This window comes from Mya arenaria, chromosome 1, assembly GCF_026914265.1.
Source record: "Mya arenaria isolate MELC-2E11 chromosome 1, ASM2691426v1".
Taxonomy (NCBI): Eukaryota; Metazoa; Mollusca; class Bivalvia; order Myida; family Myidae; genus Mya; species Mya arenaria.
The window spans coordinates 36,848,014-36,870,294 of record NC_069122.1 but is presented as its reverse complement, the minus strand read 5'-3'; the positions used below and the strand labels follow the sequence as shown (position 1 = coordinate 36,870,294).

General features: G+C 33.8%; 1 protein-coding gene across 1 annotated transcript; it reads right to left on the bottom strand.

The window, feature by feature from the left end:
- Positions 1–6: 6 nt before the first annotated feature.
- LOC128229412 (integrin alpha-4-like) lies at positions 7–16,802 on the bottom strand. Its single transcript, XM_052941327.1, has 18 exons — positions 16,675–16,802; positions 15,451–15,589; positions 14,979–15,087; positions 14,182–14,230; positions 13,312–13,383; positions 12,796–12,896; positions 6,503–6,583; positions 6,106–6,288; positions 5,754–5,859; positions 4,978–5,091; positions 4,489–4,569; positions 3,963–4,181; positions 3,182–3,333; positions 2,776–2,922; positions 2,107–2,253; positions 1,652–1,740; positions 1,168–1,354; positions 7–390 (listed from the first exon to the last, which is right to left on the bottom strand). The coding sequence occupies exons 3-18, from the start codon at positions 14,997–14,999 to the stop codon at positions 274–276; spliced, it is 1,866 nt and encodes a 621-aa protein (XP_052797287.1). The 5' UTR covers positions 15,000–15,087; positions 15,451–15,589; positions 16,675–16,802; the 3' UTR covers positions 7–273.
- Between the last annotated feature and the right edge of the window lie 5,479 nt (positions 16,803–22,281).

Sequence of the window (22,281 nt, the reverse complement as noted above, 5' to 3'; positions counted from 1 at the left end):
AACAATCTTGTATTGTTTATGACAACAAGTATACACATTGTACTTTTATATTTGAAAAAAACAAATTTAACTCTTAATACTCAGGTAGAAAGGCAAATATTTTTCATATATACCTTAGATTTGAATGTTACTACATATAATGATTCAAAATTGAAGTATATAAAACAAAACTTTACGACCTATTTAACTTGAACAGATGAACGGTTTGTGTTGATACCTTGTTTAATGGACTGAAAAATTGTCAAAACGAATATGTTAATGTATAAAATATAATTATACATACTCAGGCAGAATACGAATTTTGTATTTGAGTTGAATATTAATACTCTTTACAAATTTGTTGTTCTTAGGATTTGTGTCACGGTTTTCTTGCTTGGCATCGACATCAACCTGAAAAAATTGCACCATTAATGCACTCAATTGAAAATGTTGAACGCGATATTTAAGAAGTCTTATGACAAGTTGCTCAGGTGTTTTCATCCAATCTAGGACTTAAGCACCGCAACTAAGTATAAAAATACATTGCGCATGATTCTTTAAATGCTATTTACTCGGTTTATGAGCATTAAGCAACCGGCCTTTATTTTCCTTTGGCGCGAAGGAGTCAAAGTAGAATACATCTAGTAGACATAAATGTAAAGAGAGATTGAGTTAAACCAGGGAAAGTGTAAATATCGTCATCATCTTTGTTTTTAGTAATACATTCATGTAACAAAATATAAAGTAATACCACAAAAGTCGCAAATATAACATCGCGTTTATTCATAATATAGAAATCATCCTGGTAGTAATGGTCAGATCTTTCCATGACTTAAGCTTTTTCCAAAGACAGAGAGTTTAACATAGTTTCGAATTATGACGAATATTACACCACTACGCATATATTATATTTTACGAATCCTAACGTCTTCACTGTAACCTTGGTGCATTTATTATATTTACATATCATTTCAAAAAGTAGGTCTGACGATACCCGATTTCGATTGCGGAACTAAATTATGTAAGTCTGAGGCCTACAGCATTAAATGTAAGGTGTCATTCGAAAGCTCAATCAATATGGGGCAGGTTAATCGTTTAACAAGGAAGGTTCGCGTACTATGACACTTCTTTCCACTTCAGAATATGGAGAAATATACAGTAATCATAAAAAATATAACTAATACTTGCATTAAGCAATTGTTGCATCTTGTCGATGTTGTTTTCTGGAATGAGTTTCCCTTTTGAGACATCAAACTCCATTATGACTTTAAAGTTTTCGTTGCGATCGAGTTTGCTATTGGCCAAACATGTGCTCCAAGTTCTTGCAAAGTCAGGCGTGTGTGTGCAGTCTGCTGATGCTGCACCTTGGTCAGACCTAGTAAAAAGTCAACATGGTTTTGTTTACATAACCGCGACATATGTCTAAGGTGTATGAGGATAGTTCTTCATAGTTCGTAGTTTTTGCAAGAGTTATCTTACAGAATGGACTTGTACTTATTTATGTAGTTTTTCATATAAGTATTGTTTTGTTGCTTGCCATTAATGATATTTATATGATATATTTATTTGCTATTTTCATATTCCAGGTATTAGTTAATATAGAGGGAGAGGCGCAACCGCTTTACGAATGACTCTATTAGATACTTGTAGCCACTATTGTTTTTGAACTTACAATGTTTGTCCAATCCGGGCTGCTCCTACTGTACTCGAGAAATTCGCATTGTAGGAGGTGTCGTTCAGATTCTTTACATCTACAGTGACCTTTAAAGATTAACATAATAGATCATTTATTAGCAACAAACTAAGCAAAAAATTGATTCAAAATTGATTCAAGCTGTACTAACATGCATTACTGAAATGGTATTTCTGTGGGTGTACATAAAGAGGAAGCAGGTACCAGTAGGCAGTAGCCTACAGTCCTTAAAGTAAATAACACAGATTGTGCAATAGATTTCATTATATTTTCACAATGAAATATATCTTAAAACATAGTATGATCGTGTTAATACCTCTAAATATCGCTGTGGTATTTAATGTATAGCGTGCATTAATTGTAGAGCGAAAAAAAACAGTCATACGGAACTCTTTTCATTTTAGCAGATTATTTTCACATTTTTGTATGTTTACAATTAATCTGTCTCCCTCGCCGACATAAATTGGAGTGTCGTCCGCAATATCCTTGGAGAAACCGGATCCTTTGAGTAGCAAGTCCACACTCAGCGTGAGGTCAGAGGTGCAAAGATCAAGGCTCTCACACTTTTTATCGAACTGTACCTGGTGAATGGTAGCAAATATTTAGTGAAAGGATAATTTTACATTAAATCAAAGTGAATACATGTTTGAGAAATTAATGTCATAAGTGAATGACGGTACTATTAGTAGATCATAATACATTTTTGTGATATATGAAATTTATGTTTTTAATTTCATCAACTATTTTAAGAAAATCACATTTTAATCACATCCAGGCTTTTTTTAGAAATGTTTAGTTCTGGCGGGTGTCTCTTCCAAAGTTAAAAACCTCTCGCCTTTACATGAAATATACTCTTTAAATTAAGGTTTTCTTTAATATATATCTTATCTATAGCGCTTAATTATACAATAGCAACTACTGCAGCAAGCCCAGTACACAAATACATCACGATGACCCTGTTTATGACAAAAAGTCATAACCCAACATATTCCCAGCAGACATATCGCCTGCAAACAAATATACCCAACAGGAGCAACAGTGTCAACTTAGTTGTATGAAATATTGTTATAAACATGTATTCGTTATTGCTCTCAGTTTATTACCTGTTGTCTGAACTTTTGCTTTACGCTATCCTCCAGTATGGGGTCAAGATGACTGAATGAGTCAACGGGTAGGGGCAGGACCCGGAAATGACCTTCCATCAACACAGGTGTCCAGGCATCTCGAGGCTCCGGATCGTCCCCGTTCATCTGGAAGTTTATCCTTAATATTGAATATGTAGTAATATATGTTTAAACGACCCGGGTAAGCTATGGATATATCCCCCAATAAAAATACATTTGGAATATGCTTTAAGGATGCATAACTGTGGCTCTAAGTATTTCCAATATCTGTTGGACAAACATGGATTTTTTTAATGGGAACGCTAGATTTGTGGTATGTTCATTGTGGAGTTCACGAACAAATATAGACTAAAATTGCAAACTTTTAGTCAACTACAGTATTTACCGCAATGTCAAGTATGTAAGATTTGTGTACTCCAGATCCTTGAAATGTGATGTTTTCAGTTAGTGTGTCTATGCCATTGTCTCGAAAAAGCACTCGGCTGTATCCATCCTTTTGTTTTAACAGTTTATCCGCCTCAAGCTCCAGTTCTATGGCTGATGAAAAACAAAACAAGAATGTATCATCACCTATCAAATAAAAACATGAAGTTAAGAAACAGGACCCGCAGAAATAATTTGTCAATGTCGCCATGATTTTAGTATGGCTTCGTTAATGTCACAATATTAACACACGACAACATACTCAAAGCTAATAGTATTCCGTGTCAACATATCGATATAAGTGTTACTTTATTGCAACAATTGGACAACTACAGAATTTATTATTGTATTTGATGTTTCACTAGTGAGTACAAAGCAAGGGCCTAGCTCAAGCTTGACGCTACTTCATCTACTGTTATAAGGTTATAAGGGGGAACGACCATTTTGCGCTTTGACTTTGATTTATATGGTTATTGAGTTTGTCGAACTGGCTTGCCATTGTTTTGACAGTATAGTGCAATTTAAAATGTCCTACACATGTTGTATGGCTTTCATTACTTAATTAAGTTTACTTTATAGTCATGCATTATGGCTTTAGTATTTCCAGTAATTGGCAGTTTTCATGTAGAATAAGTAAATGCAACGACTACCAGATCGTATAGTCGAAATTTGCTATATACATACACGGTTAAATGAAAATGAAAGTACTCAACTCGGCTTTCATTTAGGTTTGGACAACTTACTAAGCTCATTTATGACCCCTTTGTTTATCCCTACTGATGTAAAATTGATAGTCAAATCAACGTTAAAGCAAAGCTGTCTGTTGTCTTTGGAACAGTTCACCAATGAGACGTTTAGAGGTATTGGTTTGGGAGAAATATTGATCGTCACATTGACGTCAACGATTGGTCGGGTACGAAACACAATCGTCTGGTCTGAGTCGTAGGCACCAACAGCAAAATCTGTTAAAAATATAATATATTTAAAACGGTTGATACATGAAAAAACCGTTATCAGAGAACGTGCATACATATGAATACAATGTTATCATTACCAGTACAATAACACTCCCTATCATTGATAGGATTTAGTAATGTAACCTTAGTTTTGAGTTTCCATCATTTTTGATCGGTCATATGTTCTTGTGTCCATAAAATGCTCATTGGCCTTTGCAAAGCCATCGTTGGTAGATATACAATTATTATCTCAAATTTAAGACCAATTATGAAATAATTTACATTTGATCGTAAATGTAAAACAAATACGTACCAGGAAAGCTATTGCCGTCTATATCATGTTCTCCATAGATGCTCCAACCAAAGCCTCGAGTGTTCGGACTGTATAAACTCCCTGTATGATAATTATATGGTCATATGTATACCATTTTCTTAAAAAAATGGGTAAATAAACTGGTGTAGAATTTTACTTCATTTTACTACATTTCAAAAACATGGCACCAGAAAAAATCATGGGTCATAAATGTTTATGATAGTACTAGGGTTATGTTATTAATATTCACATTATAATGCACAGACCTTCGTCACTTGTATCTGTGGTCAGCTGACTCCTTAACATTCAGATTTTGATACCCTTTCAGGTAAAGTCACATTCCTTTTAACTATAAATTCTTTAGAGTTTAACCTTTAAATAACAAAAATACTGCTTTGGTTAGATGACAATACACTCACCTTAATATCAACTGACAAGTCAGTTATCAGATTATATTGCAAATATAGCTTCAATTATTTGTATTCGTACCTGAGATTCTTTGCGAATATGTGTTATTAATGTTACAGAAACAGTCGAGATTGCCTCTGTATATGTACACCGCTCCAACCCCGTCATCCTCGTATGGTGCACCGATGGCAAAATCTAAAGCATCAATGTATGTGTTTTGCGGCTGTGTTAGCGAAATCTTATGCATAAATCATCCATACCTCTAATATGTATTATTTCGGTGCTAGATAAATCTGAAGCATCAACCATATATACGTTTCATAAGATGTGATAGCAATATCTGTATTGCATATAACCCTGTAACGAAGGAGGAAATATCATAATGCAATTAGGAATTCCAATTTCATAATTTATTTAATCATACACGTCTGAGAAATATTGTTTGATATTAATGGATTTTCATTTTAGATATTAAACACAATAACATATTAAAGGCTGATGAACTAAGTATAAACATACGGCAAAACACATATGCGTTTAAGTTATGTTGTTGATGTGAAATGAAGCAGTAGTTTGTCGATCTATTGTCATCTCGTGTTGACATAAATCACTGCATTACTTTACGACCGTAAAGCAATTCAAATACAGAGCAATTATAGAAACCATGTTGACGGTCACAAGGCTAGCACCAACACAATACTCCAAACGAGACACAAAAGAGTACAAACAACCACAAATAGGCAGAACATTCACCAAACTAGATTTATCAATACATGACGATTAACGACTAGTGAAACAGGAGTTTACAGACCATATCTCAAGTATTTCACTGTTTCAAGTATGCGGCGATGACATACCTATTGCACCATCTCTGTCTATATCTCCAATTGAAGCAATTGCCGAACCGAATCTCGCCATAATGGCGCCTTTTCCTGATAACACCGACACTGGTCCGCAAATATTCTAAAATAAAAGCAAAGCTAGTGTCCTGTCAGTTTAATTTAACCGAAGTATATAAACATTGTTATATAACGATTCACTCTTAGTAAGAAAGTCTTTATTATAGATTCTTTGTGATTAAAAATAATGATGTAATTTCAAACAAATCGAAATAAACACTTAAAACCAGGGCAAAAAAATATTCTTATATTATACTATAGAAGAGCTTGAATCCGGAATTTCAATTGTTTTGCTTCGCAGTAAACATACATCGAAGTTGGATGTGTATATATACACTCGCCCTTCCTCCGGGTATTCGCCGGAGTACAATGGAGCGCCCACGAGCAGTTCATCAATACCGTCGTCATTTATATCTATGGCCGCCACAGTTGCACCAAATTTAGCACCATGCTGACGGTCACGGGATACGTCCATCACGGTAAATCCGTCACACTAATGTTTAAGACGTATGGAATTATTTATTCTGATGAATATACAAAATTGTATCTGATGTCAAAAAAGGGGCTAACAGGAAAGTAAAGCAGTGTTACCATAAATCAAGCAATATGAACCATTATTAAATTTAACAACATATTGCACAAACTAGTGTACCTATTTCATTCATTTCAAGCACAATGGAAAGTATAAAGATATGGTATAGCCTTACCTCTCTTTTGATGCCTATTTCCACAGAGTCCTCTTTCTCTAACCGGGCTCCGTTTCTATTTGTATACTCAAGAATTTCAACCTTGAATTTAATCAATGGTTGTATTAGCAAACTGGATAATATTTGTTCCGTTGAATACACATCAAACTTTATTCGTGATATGCAGGCCACCGGCCCATACACAACAATGTATACATTATTACGAAAACATACAGTATATGCTATAATACATAAAATGTTATCCATTATTAAACATCAGTATTTATATATTCTATTACAAGTCATTTTGTATAAATTATTGATAATCTATTCAAATAGTCTATTCAAATATTTTTAAGTAGTCAAATCTCCGTTTAAATGCATAATACAAATACATAGCTAGATTTCGAATGGTTTCTTCATTTCTTGTGGACATTATTTGACAAAACTTAACATGAGAAGGGTTGCATGTAAAAGCAGGTGGAATGTACTCCTCACGAATATCATTATATAGAGGACAAATCAAAACAAAGTGTATTTCATTCTCTATTATACCTTCACAATAAAAACAATGTCTGAATTCTCTAGAAATATTATAGTATCGTCCTTGTTCAATCATAAGACTATGTGATGAACTTCTAAAAGCTGCAAGGCATTTGCGGAATTCTACAATATCTACACAGGAAATATACGTTTCTAAACCATGATTCATTTTAAAATCCTTGTACAAAGTAAGTTTTGCATTATTAGAGCATTGATTACTCCATAATTGCAAATATTGATCTTTCAAGCATTGTACATAGCATTTCAAAAACATTCCTGGGTTTTCAACAGATTGTGATTCCCATATATTACCAAAACCATTGCTATACAAATTTCGCCTGACAAGTGTTGCCCAGTTAACCTGACCACGTGCATCAAAATAAAATAACATGTAGTAGCATAGTTTAATATATCTATTATTACAACAATTCATCAAGCGTATCCAATATTTAATACTTCGTTTTTGTGCATAGATATACATAGGAAATCTACCTAGATCACCCAATACAACATTATTGCATGAATTAAGGCTAACATTTAGATGCATACACATGAACATTTTCACAGCATTGTGTATTATGAAGTCCCCAAATTTCTGAACCATATAACATAATAATAATGGTAAATTGCTAAACGAATTGAGAACATGATTACAAGCTAACTTTGCCTTTTCAGCCATAAACTCTGCCATTTTATACAAAGACAACTTACAGGTAAAGTTAACACCAACATATGTAAAATAATTTATAACATCAACATTCTGGTTGTCATATTTCCAGTGTTCATGTCTGGACAATCTGCCGCCGTTTTTGAAAACAACATTTTTGTTTTGTTTACATTAACACATATCTTATATGTAACACTAAAATCATGTAATATATTGAGTTGGCGCTATAAACCAATCACTGTATCCGATAATAAACACACGTCATCAGCAAACATAAGAAGGAATATTTCAGTGTTATCAGGAAATAACTGGATACCTGTGAGATTACTATTACTAATTTCATCGTTCAACTCATTTATAAATAAAGAAAATAATATAGGACTTAGACTACAGCCCTGACGCAAACCTACAGGACATGTAAATTCATCTGATAGGCCTTTACTGCTGCCTTAACAGAGTTGTATATAGACACAATCGAGTTATAAAGTTTGCCCTTTACACAGTTCTTACTTAGAACATTACACAATATGCGACGATCAACTGAATCAAATGCTTTTTTAAAGTCAACAAAAGTGACATATATGGGTCTGCGTTTCATACTTAAATATTTATTAATAATAGAATATAGGATAAAAGCATTGTCAATAGTTGAATAATTGCTCCTAAATCCAGCTTGACATTCTGCTATTCTGTCATAAGCTTCTGCATAGAATGTATTTCGTTTAGTAATTATTGCTATATAAATCTTACTAAATACATCTAATAAAGCTATGCCTCTGTAGTTATCTGGCGAGTGAATACATCCCTTCTTATGAAGTGGAACTATAATTGATTTTGTCCAAGATGTAAGAAACTCTCCCTTATCATACAACCTATTAAACAATTTAGAGATGAAGGGTAATAAAATATCAATGCCATATACAAAGTATTCTGGAATAAGATTGCCTGATGAGGCCTTTTTAACATTTATGGATTTTATAGTTTTTACTATTTCCTCGTCTGTAATAGGAGAATTTATTACAATGTTTTGTATATCATCCATGTCATTCATATCAATGTTATGGTCTATAAATTCTTCTTCGACATGCTCATCACTGTCCATAGAAAACAACGTGCTGAAATGTGTAAACCACACTCCTACAGAAATTTGTGGAACAGTCCTTTGTTTATTTGACAACTTTTTAATTTCATCCCAAAAATATTTCTAATTGCGAACTGAAGAGTCCAGCCTATTATATAATACCTATAGTAAATTAATCGTTTCCTCTTACACATAGTTTTAAAGTTACTCTTATGTGTTAAATATTGGTCGAGAAATTCGCCAGTTCGGTGTTTTCTATAAATCCGTAATGATTGCATTGCTTTACTTTTGCAGTTACTACATTCTGCGTCAAACCACACTTTTCCAGATCGCTGTTTACGTACACGCTTGGTTTTTTCTAAATGATTCAGACGTTTGTAGAATAGTATTTTCTAATTGTAACAATATATCGTCAATATTTGAATTCTGATCAGCTAACTGATTTTCAAATTCGGCAAAACAACCATTAAGTACATTTTCACGTAATATGTTTATAAAGGCGGCCTTATTGTTTTCATTAATATCAACATACGTAACATTAGATGGACTATCGTCGTTGGCAATAATAGCGGGAATCGTTAATGTTAATGTGATAGCACAGTGAGAACATTCGATGCGTGGATTCACTTTGAAATCAACGATATAATCAGTAATGTCCTTAGAAACAATGTAATAGTCGATAACACTTGCTCCTTGTTGATTTACAAATGTAAATTCGCCCTTTCCTTTATCTGCTCCAAACCGTCCGTTCACCATGACTTGAGAATATGTTTTACAAAAATTAATAAGGTCATGTCCAAATTTATTAATAACCTTGTCACAAGAGAGTCTGTCTTTACCTATGTCACCATCTAGAATTTCAGCTGCATCATGCAGCTCCGGTACATTATCTATGTGGGAAACAAAGTCTGCAACATCCGACGTACGCGAGTTTAAATCACCACATACAATTAGTGGTAAGCCAATAAGATTGTCATTAATAAGTAGATTTTCCAAACCGTGTATTCCTTTAGCGATATTTTGGCAACATGAGTAGAAGGGTGATGCTTCCGTTGGGAAGTACAAACAACAGTATATATAGTCATATTCACTGCAAAACAGTGATTTGTCAAATTTCAAAATAACACCATACTCGAATGTATCTCTTACTCGTGTAACGGAATTAGTTAACGTATTTCTTACTAAGACAATGACACCGCCCATATTACGGCCACCTTTCATAGACGGTTTTGCATTAAGTGCATACAACATGTGGTTTGGAAAATATATTGAGTAAAAGTCGGGATCAGTCGCCCAAGTTTCCTGAAGACCTATAACATCGTAACTTATTAAAAAAGAATCCACGTCTGTAATATTTAATTTACTTTTTAGACCTTCTATATTCCAAGAAATAAAGTTTAAATAATGATAAACGGGAGGTTGTGTAGGGCGTTGTCCGTCATCCTAGTCAGCTGGTATGGGTACAGTAGAATTGTGGCCACTAATACTCTGGGAATGAGCGTTTGAGTTTGACTTCGTACTGCGCCGAGCTGCGCGTCTAATTACACGCTCGTTGTTACGTTCAGTCATGGCAGTTTTGTGAAGTTTTCCATTCCTATAGTACTCTATGAAACCCTGTTTCCTGAGCCCTGCGATTTCTTGACGCTGTAGGTATGTAAGATCCGCCGATATACGCAGACCTTTACCTCGAAGTTCATCTCGAAATTTAAATAGCTTCATCTTGTCATCAATTTTTTTTAAAAGTAATGAGCACCATACGGGACTTTCCATCTTGCCGTACACCAATACGATTAGCTTTTGAAATCGCACCCAGACTCAGATTATCATCTTCACTAGTAACACTTAACAGGGAGTCGTCGATGAGAGATAGTAGAGGTTTCTCGTCGTTTTCATTCTCTTTTAGGCCAAACAGTCGTAAGGTACATTTTATACGCTCGGAGTCTAGTATATTTAATTGCTTTTCCATAGCCAAGTAATTTTCTCTGGCAATTTCGTCATGTAGAGAAAGATACGCGACGTATTCCCGAACAACATCTGCATCATGTTCATTATTTTCTAGACATTGTTCAATGCGTGTTAGTCTTTCTTTAAATGCTTTTCATTTTCACGCATTTCGGAAAAACAGGTTTTCATATCACCCAATTCAGTGTCAATTTTTTTTTTCAAATCTGATTTTACATCTAAAACTTCGTGCTTTACCCCTTTAATATCACTCTGAAGTGTAGCGTGAGAGGCAGATATTTTATTATCCAGCTTGTTATGGGATTCTTGCATGTGTTCCAAACATTCCAGAATTAACTTGGTATCTTTAGAAGGACCTTCAGTAGGGCCTGGGTTTAATTCAACATCAGATGACAGTATCAGTAGACGACTACTGTACGATGCATATACTGTGCTGGCTACACAGCCCGAAGCACCCGGAACCATGGAGGTAATACCAATACTAGTGTCAGCAAACAATGACGAGTAGGACGAGCCGATGCACTGATGATCAATATCCGACGCATAAAACTGATGATGTATGTGTGGCTATCATTAATTCCACGAAGAACAACTGCTGAGAATAATAGCAATAAACTACAGGCAAACAACCTGCAATGAATGTCACTCCCGCTGGTATAAGGGTTATATTTGGAACTGATGTTGGTCTTTAATCTAGGCTTCATGATAGCTTCAAAATGGCCAATTCTCATCCGATATGTGCAAGTGTCCACGCCCATTTTGATCAAAATTCGAATCAAGACAGCAATGCGCTTCCGTAGACGTCACTATTTGCAACAATAGCCTGTATGCACTGCTGATTTTATCACCCAAAAATAACAGTAAACGAGTGTATTGAACAGGTAACCGGTTACCCAATATTCGATGCAACAATGGATTCAATCAATGTCATGCTAGAGCGATTTTCCAATACTGATGGTCAGTTATGAAATTCTATTGTTCTTTTAATTTCGTCTAAATACTCAAAATATTAGACCCCACTTACTTCCAGTGTTTTAAAAAGTATAAGTCCATCACATACTTAACGTACTGATATAAATTTTACCACCAAAAGTATCCAATAAATGCACTTTTGAACTGATTTAATCTCTGTCAATAAAACACGTCTTCTCATTAGCATATACCAATCATTTCATACACATCACTTGGTTGCAAACACAATATATAACACATTTTATTTATGTAATAAAGCAAGGACGTCAAAACAAAAAGAATGTGAGTTATATTATTAAACGTTATGTATATAAGAATGTAAGAATGCCCAAAATGTGTTTTTTATACAAAGTATATGAAAATAATGTTCGGCCTTACCCTAAGGTTCCGAAAGTAGGTTTTAGCCTCGCCTATGTAACTCTACTTCTTGATTTTTCATTTCGGAATAAAAGGGCAAAAACGTTAAAAACAACAAAAGGAAACACACAAAAATACCTACCAACCCATAACTGTAAATATGGAACGCCTTTCAAACCATTTATTATTGCGGCTTTTTGTTAGAATTGTTAAAGCTAAAAGATCCCAATCATAATATGGGAGTTTATTCCTGTTTAAACCCAATATTTGATGTGCAATTTCGAATGGTTTGAAATGTAGAGAAAAATCTTCAAACTGATCAATATCAATGACATATGACATATTAAACTTGTTTCCCGTTTTTGTAAGTCGCATCTGTTTCCATTTTTAAGGGAGTATTTTCTTTTCATTGCGTCATTAACCTCTCAAAGACAAAGCCATTTAATGAAAACAAGGTCAACCAATCATCATGTGATATTGCAGGTAGATATTGGATAAAATGAGACAAACATTAGATTGGCTATGAACACATTATAGATAATGACACACAGAAATCGCTACCTATATCGGAAACTTTTAATTGAAGATTAGCATGGGACAAGCAAATACTTCAAATATGATATGGGGCTACAGAGTTTAATGATACGTAGGCATTGTTAGAACAATTCATATAGAGTGTCGTGTTGTGCATGTTTCAATTGCTGTTGATATTTGAAATAATGTTATGCTTACTCTTCCTGTATGTCCTTGGCGTTTGCTATATAAATTTGGGGACCCTACTGCAATATTCTCGCTGCCATTTTTCAGAATATGTCCACTTGCAACGTCGTAACCTGATTGTAAAAACGAAGAGTACAGTAAATTATCCAAAGATTGTGAAGTCATGATCGAAACATCTAGAACGACCACATGACGATCATTTTAAAATACACGGGATCTTGCATTAAGATGAATAAGTTTAAGTCTACTATTTCAAACTTGACACTTGCAAACATACGTATTGGTGAAGTATGTTCGGATCATCATGCCATGTACATGCCTTACGCTCTTAACGCGAGAAACTGAAATATGATAAATTGTCCTATCCTGTAATCGATAACCCTTACTTGATATCTTAAATTGTACGAAAAACGTGACCGATTTTTATCGTTTCTTTAAATAACAATTTAAAAGTTATATTGAGCTCTAAATACGCTCATTTAAAGTGGGTTTTATTCTTCCTTTACCAGGAATACAAACAGTACTCACCTCCATACATAGTGTGACCTTCTAGCCATGAGTAGTGGTACGTCACGTTGCTTTGAACGAGTTTTATTCCTCCTTTAATTGATTTAATTTGCAGAAGATAAGAATCGACGAGACCAATGAATATATAGATAAGAAAATGTCGGTTACATAATGGATATAATACATAAGGTAATGGATATAATATATAAGATAATGGATATAATACGTAAGATAATGGATATAATACATCAGATAATGGATATAATACCTAAGATAATGGATATTATGCATCATAGAGTAATACGTTCAACGGGCATCTAAAATTCACGTAATTGTACATCGGATATCGTAAGTGAAAATTTGCTATTATCTCAATACAACATTTTTTATTTCATGAACAACTTTATCGTGTACAGACATGGTTCGGAATGTGATGTCCAATAATATACTTTAAGGTTTACGCTTGTCGGTTAGCGCAGAGGTTAGGGCCACTCGCTTCTCACCTAGGCAACCCGAGTTCGATTCCCGGCCAGGGCGCATATGACTTTTGTTTCTGGTCACCAAGCCAAACAAGTAGGTTTCCTCCGGGTTCTCCGGTTTCCCACATAACAAAAGACCACGATCTCGCGTAAATACGTGCCAACGAGTGTTATTATTATAACATGTTTCACAATCGTTGTAAAATAAATAAGTTAAATCTTAAGCTTACGTTCTGCAAAGAACAATGATAATATCATAAAACTATTTATAGACGGCACGTAATTAAATTTCTAAATTGAAAAATATGACATGCAGCAACATACGTTAAGAACGATAAAATCGGTTTATTTCTCAGTTATCACAGTTTTACAAATTAAAACATGCGACACATAAACAAACGGATGGGCAAACCTCGCCATTGGTATATCCCTGGACCACCAATGACTTCATTTAATCCGTCCTGAAATTGAAACAGTGTTTACAGTCAGAATATAAAAGAAAACCTTCAGCTTTCGCTGAATACTAGTATATGCATTGGCGTATGCGTCCTTGCTTCATGTATTCACTAGTTTTTTTGTTTCATTTGACACTTATTGTTAAAAACTAATATTAACATCTTGTCAGCTCGTCTGTTCCTTTGAGCATTTAGTCATCCTCTGTGTCAATTATCTGGCACTCAATTTCTTTTTTGTAAACTACACATTTGGGTTTGTCCCTAAACTTCAGGGTCTGTTAGATCACCGAAACTAGACTTGAATTGTATTGGCTATATGCTTATGTTATCCATATTACAGTAGTGTAACATTAAAATGCTTTTATGAGTCGAGGATGACAGTTTTAGAAGCTTGTACGTTATTTGTGCTTTATTGTAGTTGAATATAAAGTCAGAGATGGGTTTTTACATATAATTAACGTTCAAGTAATATGACCCACAACCTTGGATCCAATTAAATATAAACAGAAAAGGTTTAACCGAGGTTCATGTTATTGCTGTTGTTGTTTCTGTTTAAAATGTGTAATATTACTTCAGAAGTTCAGGTTTATTGGGCAATGGGTAGTAAACGGTCGTTGATATTGTCTTAAAATGTATTTAAATATATACATGTATGAATAAATACAAAGTTTTCTCCATCTCTGACAGATACCGCCACCCTAGAAGCCCAGCAGACAATAACTAAAGATTGACCGAATGCCTCTACGCATCTCACTGTTGTAAATGCTGCAGACATTCCAGCCTCGGCGTACGGGTAGATTATCCAACCTCCCCTGGCAATGTCAACGGTCGAGTGTCTTCCAGCATTAAATGGCCAACAGAATCTATAAAGGAAAGTTTTCGATTTCCGTAGTTATGGAATTCGTCTTGAGACAACACCGATTGCATATACATGGTGTTTTTAAAAGCCAGTACCAAGAGAGAGGATTGCATATTTTGTCGGAAAAAATCGTCTTTTGAGCCTTCTACTTAATTATTTGGTAATTTAAATCGGCTTTATTTACAGTACAGTTGCAGTGTCCTTGAACAAATATATATTTATACGCATGTGTAAGTATCACATATCTTCTTCATTATACCATAGTTCCACATTCTAAAATTGACCATTTTTTGTTACGATTACCTGTTATATGTAGTTGGTCTCTAAAAACGAACAGTCAAACGGCTGAATTTTAACAAATACTTACTCATATCTTCCATATTTTTGGATTCCATGTTACAGGATATAGACTGTAGGTTACTAGTAAGCTTCAGGCACATTCCGATCATGTTGTTCTTCTTTTTACTAGTTTCTGGGAATGGGTTTTTCCATCCAGGCGCACAGACCTAAAATGTTGTGTGTTTTCTTATAATTAAAAAATACTGCAAATATTTGGATAAGAATATCTGAAATATTGAAACCTTAGTTCATTCTGGAAACAACTAGTAATAACACCGTGAAGATCAAGTAGGTTGAACGACAGCTTAGAATAAAGACAACCAAGATTTATCGGTGTTCATGTCGACTAGTATGACCTTACTAAATACAGATTACTTCTCCCTAGCTCGTGGTTTAATATAAAGGGTTATGCTAAAACATCAATACTAAAGCTTTAAGTGATTGTCTCTCATATATCAATGATAAAGCATTGGAGCACCTGATAATGGAATTAACTTGTCCAATAAAGAATATATTGGATATCACACTGTGATATTCTTGGGTATCAGCGATCACCTCTCAATAACAGTTTCTTTTAAAATCAAAACATTGGTTAACAAGAAACTATTCGTTCTTTTTCAGGCAATTTCATAAATATCAAAACCAATCTATAGTGGTACATCCGATTCTTTGCAACTTAGGGAAAGCGTCGACATAACACAATGTACGTTTGGTGTTTGTCATTTATGACAGTACAAGAAATTTCACCGTCACAAGAGGAACGTCAAATGGGTTTCCTTTTTGACAGCTAACAGATAACCTCATCGCAGCAAAGGGTGCGTCAGGTGGTTTGTCTGTCAGGCAAGTAATAAATGCCTCACAGTAACATAGGTTGTCTGGTGGTCTGTCATTCAGGAAGGGAACGTCTGGTGGGTTGTCTTTAATGTAATCTACAGGAAGCCTCATCGTAACATCGATGTACATCTGTAGGTTTCTCTTTCAGGCAATAAAAGACGTCCATGCAGTAACACGAGGAACGTCTGGTGGGTTGTCTTTCATGCAATCTAAAGGAAGCTTCACCGTAACACGAGGTACGTCTGGTGGTCTGTCATTCAGGAAGGGGAACGTCTGGTCGGTTGCAATCTACCGAAAACCTCACCGTAACATCGGTGTACATCTGTAGGTATATCTTTCAGGTAATAAAAGAAGTCCATGCAGTTACACGAGGAACGTCTGCTGATTAATATTTCAAGCAACTAAAACAAAGCCTCACCGTAACACGAGGTACGTCTGATGGTCGATTTTTATGGAGAGGAAGTTCTTATTGATGGCAATGGTGGCTCCCAGACGGCTATCTGTCTCACAGAGGCTTCGATTGCTATCTGAGTTTCTCAATGTATCTTTATAAAATATAAATAATGTTTTTGTTATTGTGAAAACAGTATTTTGAACACACCTCGGCAACAAATATGCGCATTGCATGTTATGGAATACAGTTGTATGTGTATTTCGGGGGAAACGATGATAATAAATATTCTAAAAATGTCATTTTGACTTTGATTTACACATTATTTTTTAACTTACATATGTTAGAAAGCATGTTCTGCAGGCAGGCAGCCAATTCATGACGTAATGTATTTCCCTTTAACAAACTGCAAGTTAAGAGTTGTACTAATTTGAGGCCGACAGGCGATCTATTGGCTGAACATGAAGGTTATAATCTTGATATGAATATTCCGCACACTCACCACATCTATTCACTCCTCCGTCTGTGACGCTGAGTGGTGTGCATGTTATGTTTTCCTCGTGTAGTTTCTCACATACGCTTACCCCGCCATATGCTTGGATACCGCCAACCTCCTTGTTCGGGCTTCCAACAAGCATTCTGTTACAAACAACATTGTTTGCTTTTGACCTTTTTTCCTTTTAAAAAAAAAGCATTTATTACGAGAAAAAGACAATCGCGTTTTAATATAGACAAAACTTGTACATCTAAGTATATTTGTAGTGAGATTTTAACATATATCGTTTGATATTCGTATTCGTATGGTTTTGTGGAATATATTATAGTGTGTTTAAGTGTTTGACAAAAAATGCACAGCCTAAACGAATCACTTTTATATACAACGTTAACAAATATGCAATCGCGTCAAATGAAAAAATAGTATATGCATAAATTAAATTGAGTGGTATTCAACCGTTTCTGGCAAATCCTTTTTACCCGGTCAATGACATCAGAAACATATGTTTACCAACACTTAGTGCTATCATCAATAGGTTAGTCGAAATATCTGCGGATAACTACACATAACCGAGAGAATTGATTTTGCGACTTGCATATACAAATTTGCCTAATTCATTTAATTTTTAATCATGTAAAGAAACGTTGTGATAAAATAAAGACAGCGACAAAATGTAATATGGAAATTGAACAGGCGACAAAAGTTCAAAGGCGTATGTGCTTTTATTTGTGAAATTGGTACATACGCAATGCCATAGGGACTTCAATTGATACTTAAACAACAAAAGAAGGAATTTGACCGGTACATTTAATACGGAAGAGGGAATTCGATATGTACTTACACAATATAAGAAGATATTCGTCTCGTCCTTGTGCTATGGAAGAGGGAATTCGATTGCTATTTACACAATATAAGAAGAAATTCCACTGGAACATTTATTAAACAAGAGGGCGTTCGATTTGTAATTGCTCATTATAAAAACAAATTCGATTGATGCCTACACTATATACGAAGAAATAAGAATGGTACTTACACAACGTTGTCACCATAAGGAAGCGAATTGGGATTTAGAAGTCCGAGCGCATATCCGAACTGCGAATTGTTTTCCCCTTTCGCCAGCCCCACCTTTGTAACCTCCACATTATATCCTTGTGTGACACGCCCTTGTAATATCACCACAACTATCAACGAAATGTATTTGTTTATCTTAAAGGCAAGATATCCCTCATGATGATACTAAATTCCGTAATGATTTAAATAATTTTTACGATTTTAATAGTTTTACTCATAAATTTACATGACTTCATTATGGTTTGCTTATGATAAGAAATAAATTTCACTATACAGTTTTATATAAACATCTTTATCGTAAAGATTGCACTTGTTGATAACAGTAAAGCTGTCTTCCGTTTATGTTTTCAACACAGTAATTCGGAAACAAGTACTACAAAGTCATCTTCAAAAACCTTGTACACTATTATACAGGCTAAAATGACATCTGATTGAGAATTAACATTCCGGAAATACAGTCATAGTAGTTCGTACTTATTTCATGAGTTGAACAATTTCCGTTAAAGCTGCACTCTCACAGATTGAACGTTTTGACAACTTTTTTTTATTTTTTGTCTTGGAACGAGCCAATTGTTGCGATAATGCATAGAAACCAGTTATATTAGACTGTTAACAACAATTTAGATCACAGATTTTTATATTTAAGTTCAAAACGTGATGTTTTATGCATTTTTCTTAAACCATAAAACATTGATTTTTGAACGGAAATATGAAAATGTACGATCTGATTTTTTTTTCAACAATCTTATAACATTGGTTTGAAGCTTCCAAGACAAAAAATAACAAAAACTTGTTAAAATGGCCAATCTGTGCGAGTGTAGTTTTAAACAGGGCCATGATTATAGATTAGGCCGCAGGTGGTAATGTCATTGTAATTACCATAGTATTATTAAATGTTGACTTGGGTATTGATTTGTGAAAATATGTTTGGCAATAAACAGACTTAAACTATTATCACGATTTGGAGGTTCTTATATTGCTATGTAAAAATTTACCGGAAATGGATATTTTCTAGTTTTTAAATGAAAAAGTTCTTAAATTGCCCTCATGAAATATCATGAAACATTGTTTTATATTTCTCTAATTTTTTTCATCACCCAATTTATGATGACATGGTAAATAGTACAATGAAAACTACAGGGACAAGCTCTATACACTTTAATCTATCAAATATTCTGTTAAAGGCACAAGGATTAAGTCCAGAGCCGCAAACATCAAGGGAAATAACAGCGAGACAAACAAACAACCATCTAAACAATGTTATCAGTAAATGTTGCTACATTTCAGTTTATTTTAATTTTGATACGATACCTTTGGTAAGATCTTTTGCAAGCAGTCATATATAACTGATATCCATGCATTTTCGCCAGAATTGTCTCGTTCCAAGACAAAATATAAAACAAGTTGTCAAAACGTTCAATATGTGAAAGAGCAGCTTTAACTAAAAAGCATCCCCATACTAGGCATATAACTGAATCACCTCCATTACAGCATGTGGATGCAATGGTAATCGACCAGCCTTCAGTAATAATAACACTTTAAAATTTGATAAGTTTATTATCCACGTAAGAGTCAAAACAAAGTTCTTAACATTGATTGGCTCCGATATTCATATGTATAAACTAGACGTTTAAATGTCCAAACTTTACATGTTCGTGTTGAGTAACATAGCAAAACGTTTGATTAATTTCAATTCAATTTAAAAAGTAAAAGTAAAAACAGTATAAGATTTTTAACATAAATATCATTGATCATCATTACATTTTAGCATGTCAGTGTTCAAGTATGACACATTGAAGCTATAAGTATTTTTTCCCCTCGAAAATCTAAACCCAAACACATTGAGAAAGAAGAAACTAAGAAAAATCATTTTGGGTTACATCCTAATATGTGAATACCTTGTTTCATCGATATAGTATTTTCCCGATTTGTATACATCTTAAATCGTTCGGCTTTTTAAGGGTTTTTTAAGCACATGGAACATATTGTTCTTGCCCTGGCTGTAGAACAATTTAACTATCGAGATAAGAGCTTGATAAAGCGAGTTTTGAATATATGTAAATATGTTGTGTAAAAAAGATTACATACACAGCGTACTTCAATGAGATAAATGACTAAAGCTCAAAAATACATTCAATAAATACAGTCAAAACTGAATATATTTGATCATGCAATTACGAAATGAAATACGAAATGTCGTTCACAATATAAATAAGGCTATACTTTTTGTTCATTTAAATCACCAATCCTATGTTATCGTTACACAGGCCATGTTATTTCATACTTTTTTTCTTTCTTCTGTCTACAATAAAATACTTTGTAATGATTGTATTTCGATTTTATTTTATATATAAATCTGATAAAGTAACGATAAATAAGTTTGTTTTGGTAAATATATAAAAATTGCCAAAAAAAGAAAATATATTTCACTTACACATACACACAGATCCGAACCGAGATGGAACTATCTTATTACATGTTCTTATGCGTTATATTAAGACTATTGAGCGAAACGAAAATGGTTGTTTATTGTGCCAAACAGTGGAAATATCAAGTTGATTGATTGATCTATTTATTATTATATACTTTTGTTTTCATATACCAAAAAAGGGATGATTGAATGTCGATGACAATGGTTTTTATGAATGATACAGAGATTAATTTGAATGAAATTTGCAGAAAATATGGTATTTCTACTTTATGAGACTATAGAAGATCACAGTAAATATTTTAGCACTCACAAATCATCAAACATTTTTGCGTTTTCAGCTATAAAAAATCACGATTACAATCTTGTTATCAGTACTGTAATTGATAATTTCATATATGCATTATTTAGTAAGAAGTAAAAGGTTTATCTCTCAAAATTTATCTTTGTTATACATCTGTTTGGATAGATTTTGAATAAGATTTTGACTTTAAACCACTGGCACCGGATTTTCAAACTTAATTTAAAAAATCAAAAAAAATCTTATATTTCCTTACTAAAATTTATTATACCGAATATGTGAAAAAATATGGATTTTTTTTTTTTTTAATATTCACTTTGTACCATGTTAGTATATTATACAGTACAAAGTGCATATTTAAAAAAATCATTATTTTTTCGCATATTCGGTATTATAATTAATTATAAAAAATGCTTAAGTTTAAAAATCCGGTGCTAATGCTTTAAACTATGAGCACAATATCAATGACGTCACTTCCGAAATGACGTAATGTTATCATACAGTTTAGTGCTCCTACCAAATTAAATGAAAGCATATGACGTAAGCAATTTCAATGCATAATATTTAAAGGGACTGTACACCAGACTGGCACCAAAAAAAAAAAAAATTGTAACGAATCTCAGGACAATTATCTAATAGAATGTTTTACGCTTTAATATCATAATTTTTAAAAAAAAGTACCAAAATGTAAAAAAAAATGTGTCGGAGACCGGTTTCGAACCTGTGTCGCCAAAATTGCAGTCCAGCGCCGTATCCACTGAGGTACTACGGCTAACTCTAATTGGGTGACATAATTAAGCTATACACCTACCTCGGTAATATCACGCGATAACACCGACTAGCCAATCACGCATAAGGAATGAATTATACCTGGTAGACATAACCAGTAATCTTTTTAATGGAAAATACGAAATAGTTGCTAAACTTAAATAAATTGTAAACTATGTGGTACTTCAGTTAGTAAGTTTCAATGCATTGTACACATCGATGCCAAGTTTATGTCAGTTTTTCGACAATTTTCTTTTTTTTTTCGCTTTTTATCATACGGAGTACAGCCCCTTTAAAGCATTTTAGTTTCAGTTCAACATCGCTAAGATTTTCACCGGGTTGACATTAAAAGTTACATTTCACGAATTGCAAACTGAAAGAAATAAGTATCCCCATACAAATCTGATTGTATAAATTGTAAGTTGTCCTTACAAAAACAATAATGAACCGAGACAAAAGCAAAAAAACACAAAACAAAAATAAAGCTTTCATCCTTTTAAATAGTATTTAAAATGTTCATATTTAAGTAGGTTATGTCTTGGATTCGCCATTCTCTTCCATAGCGTTTAC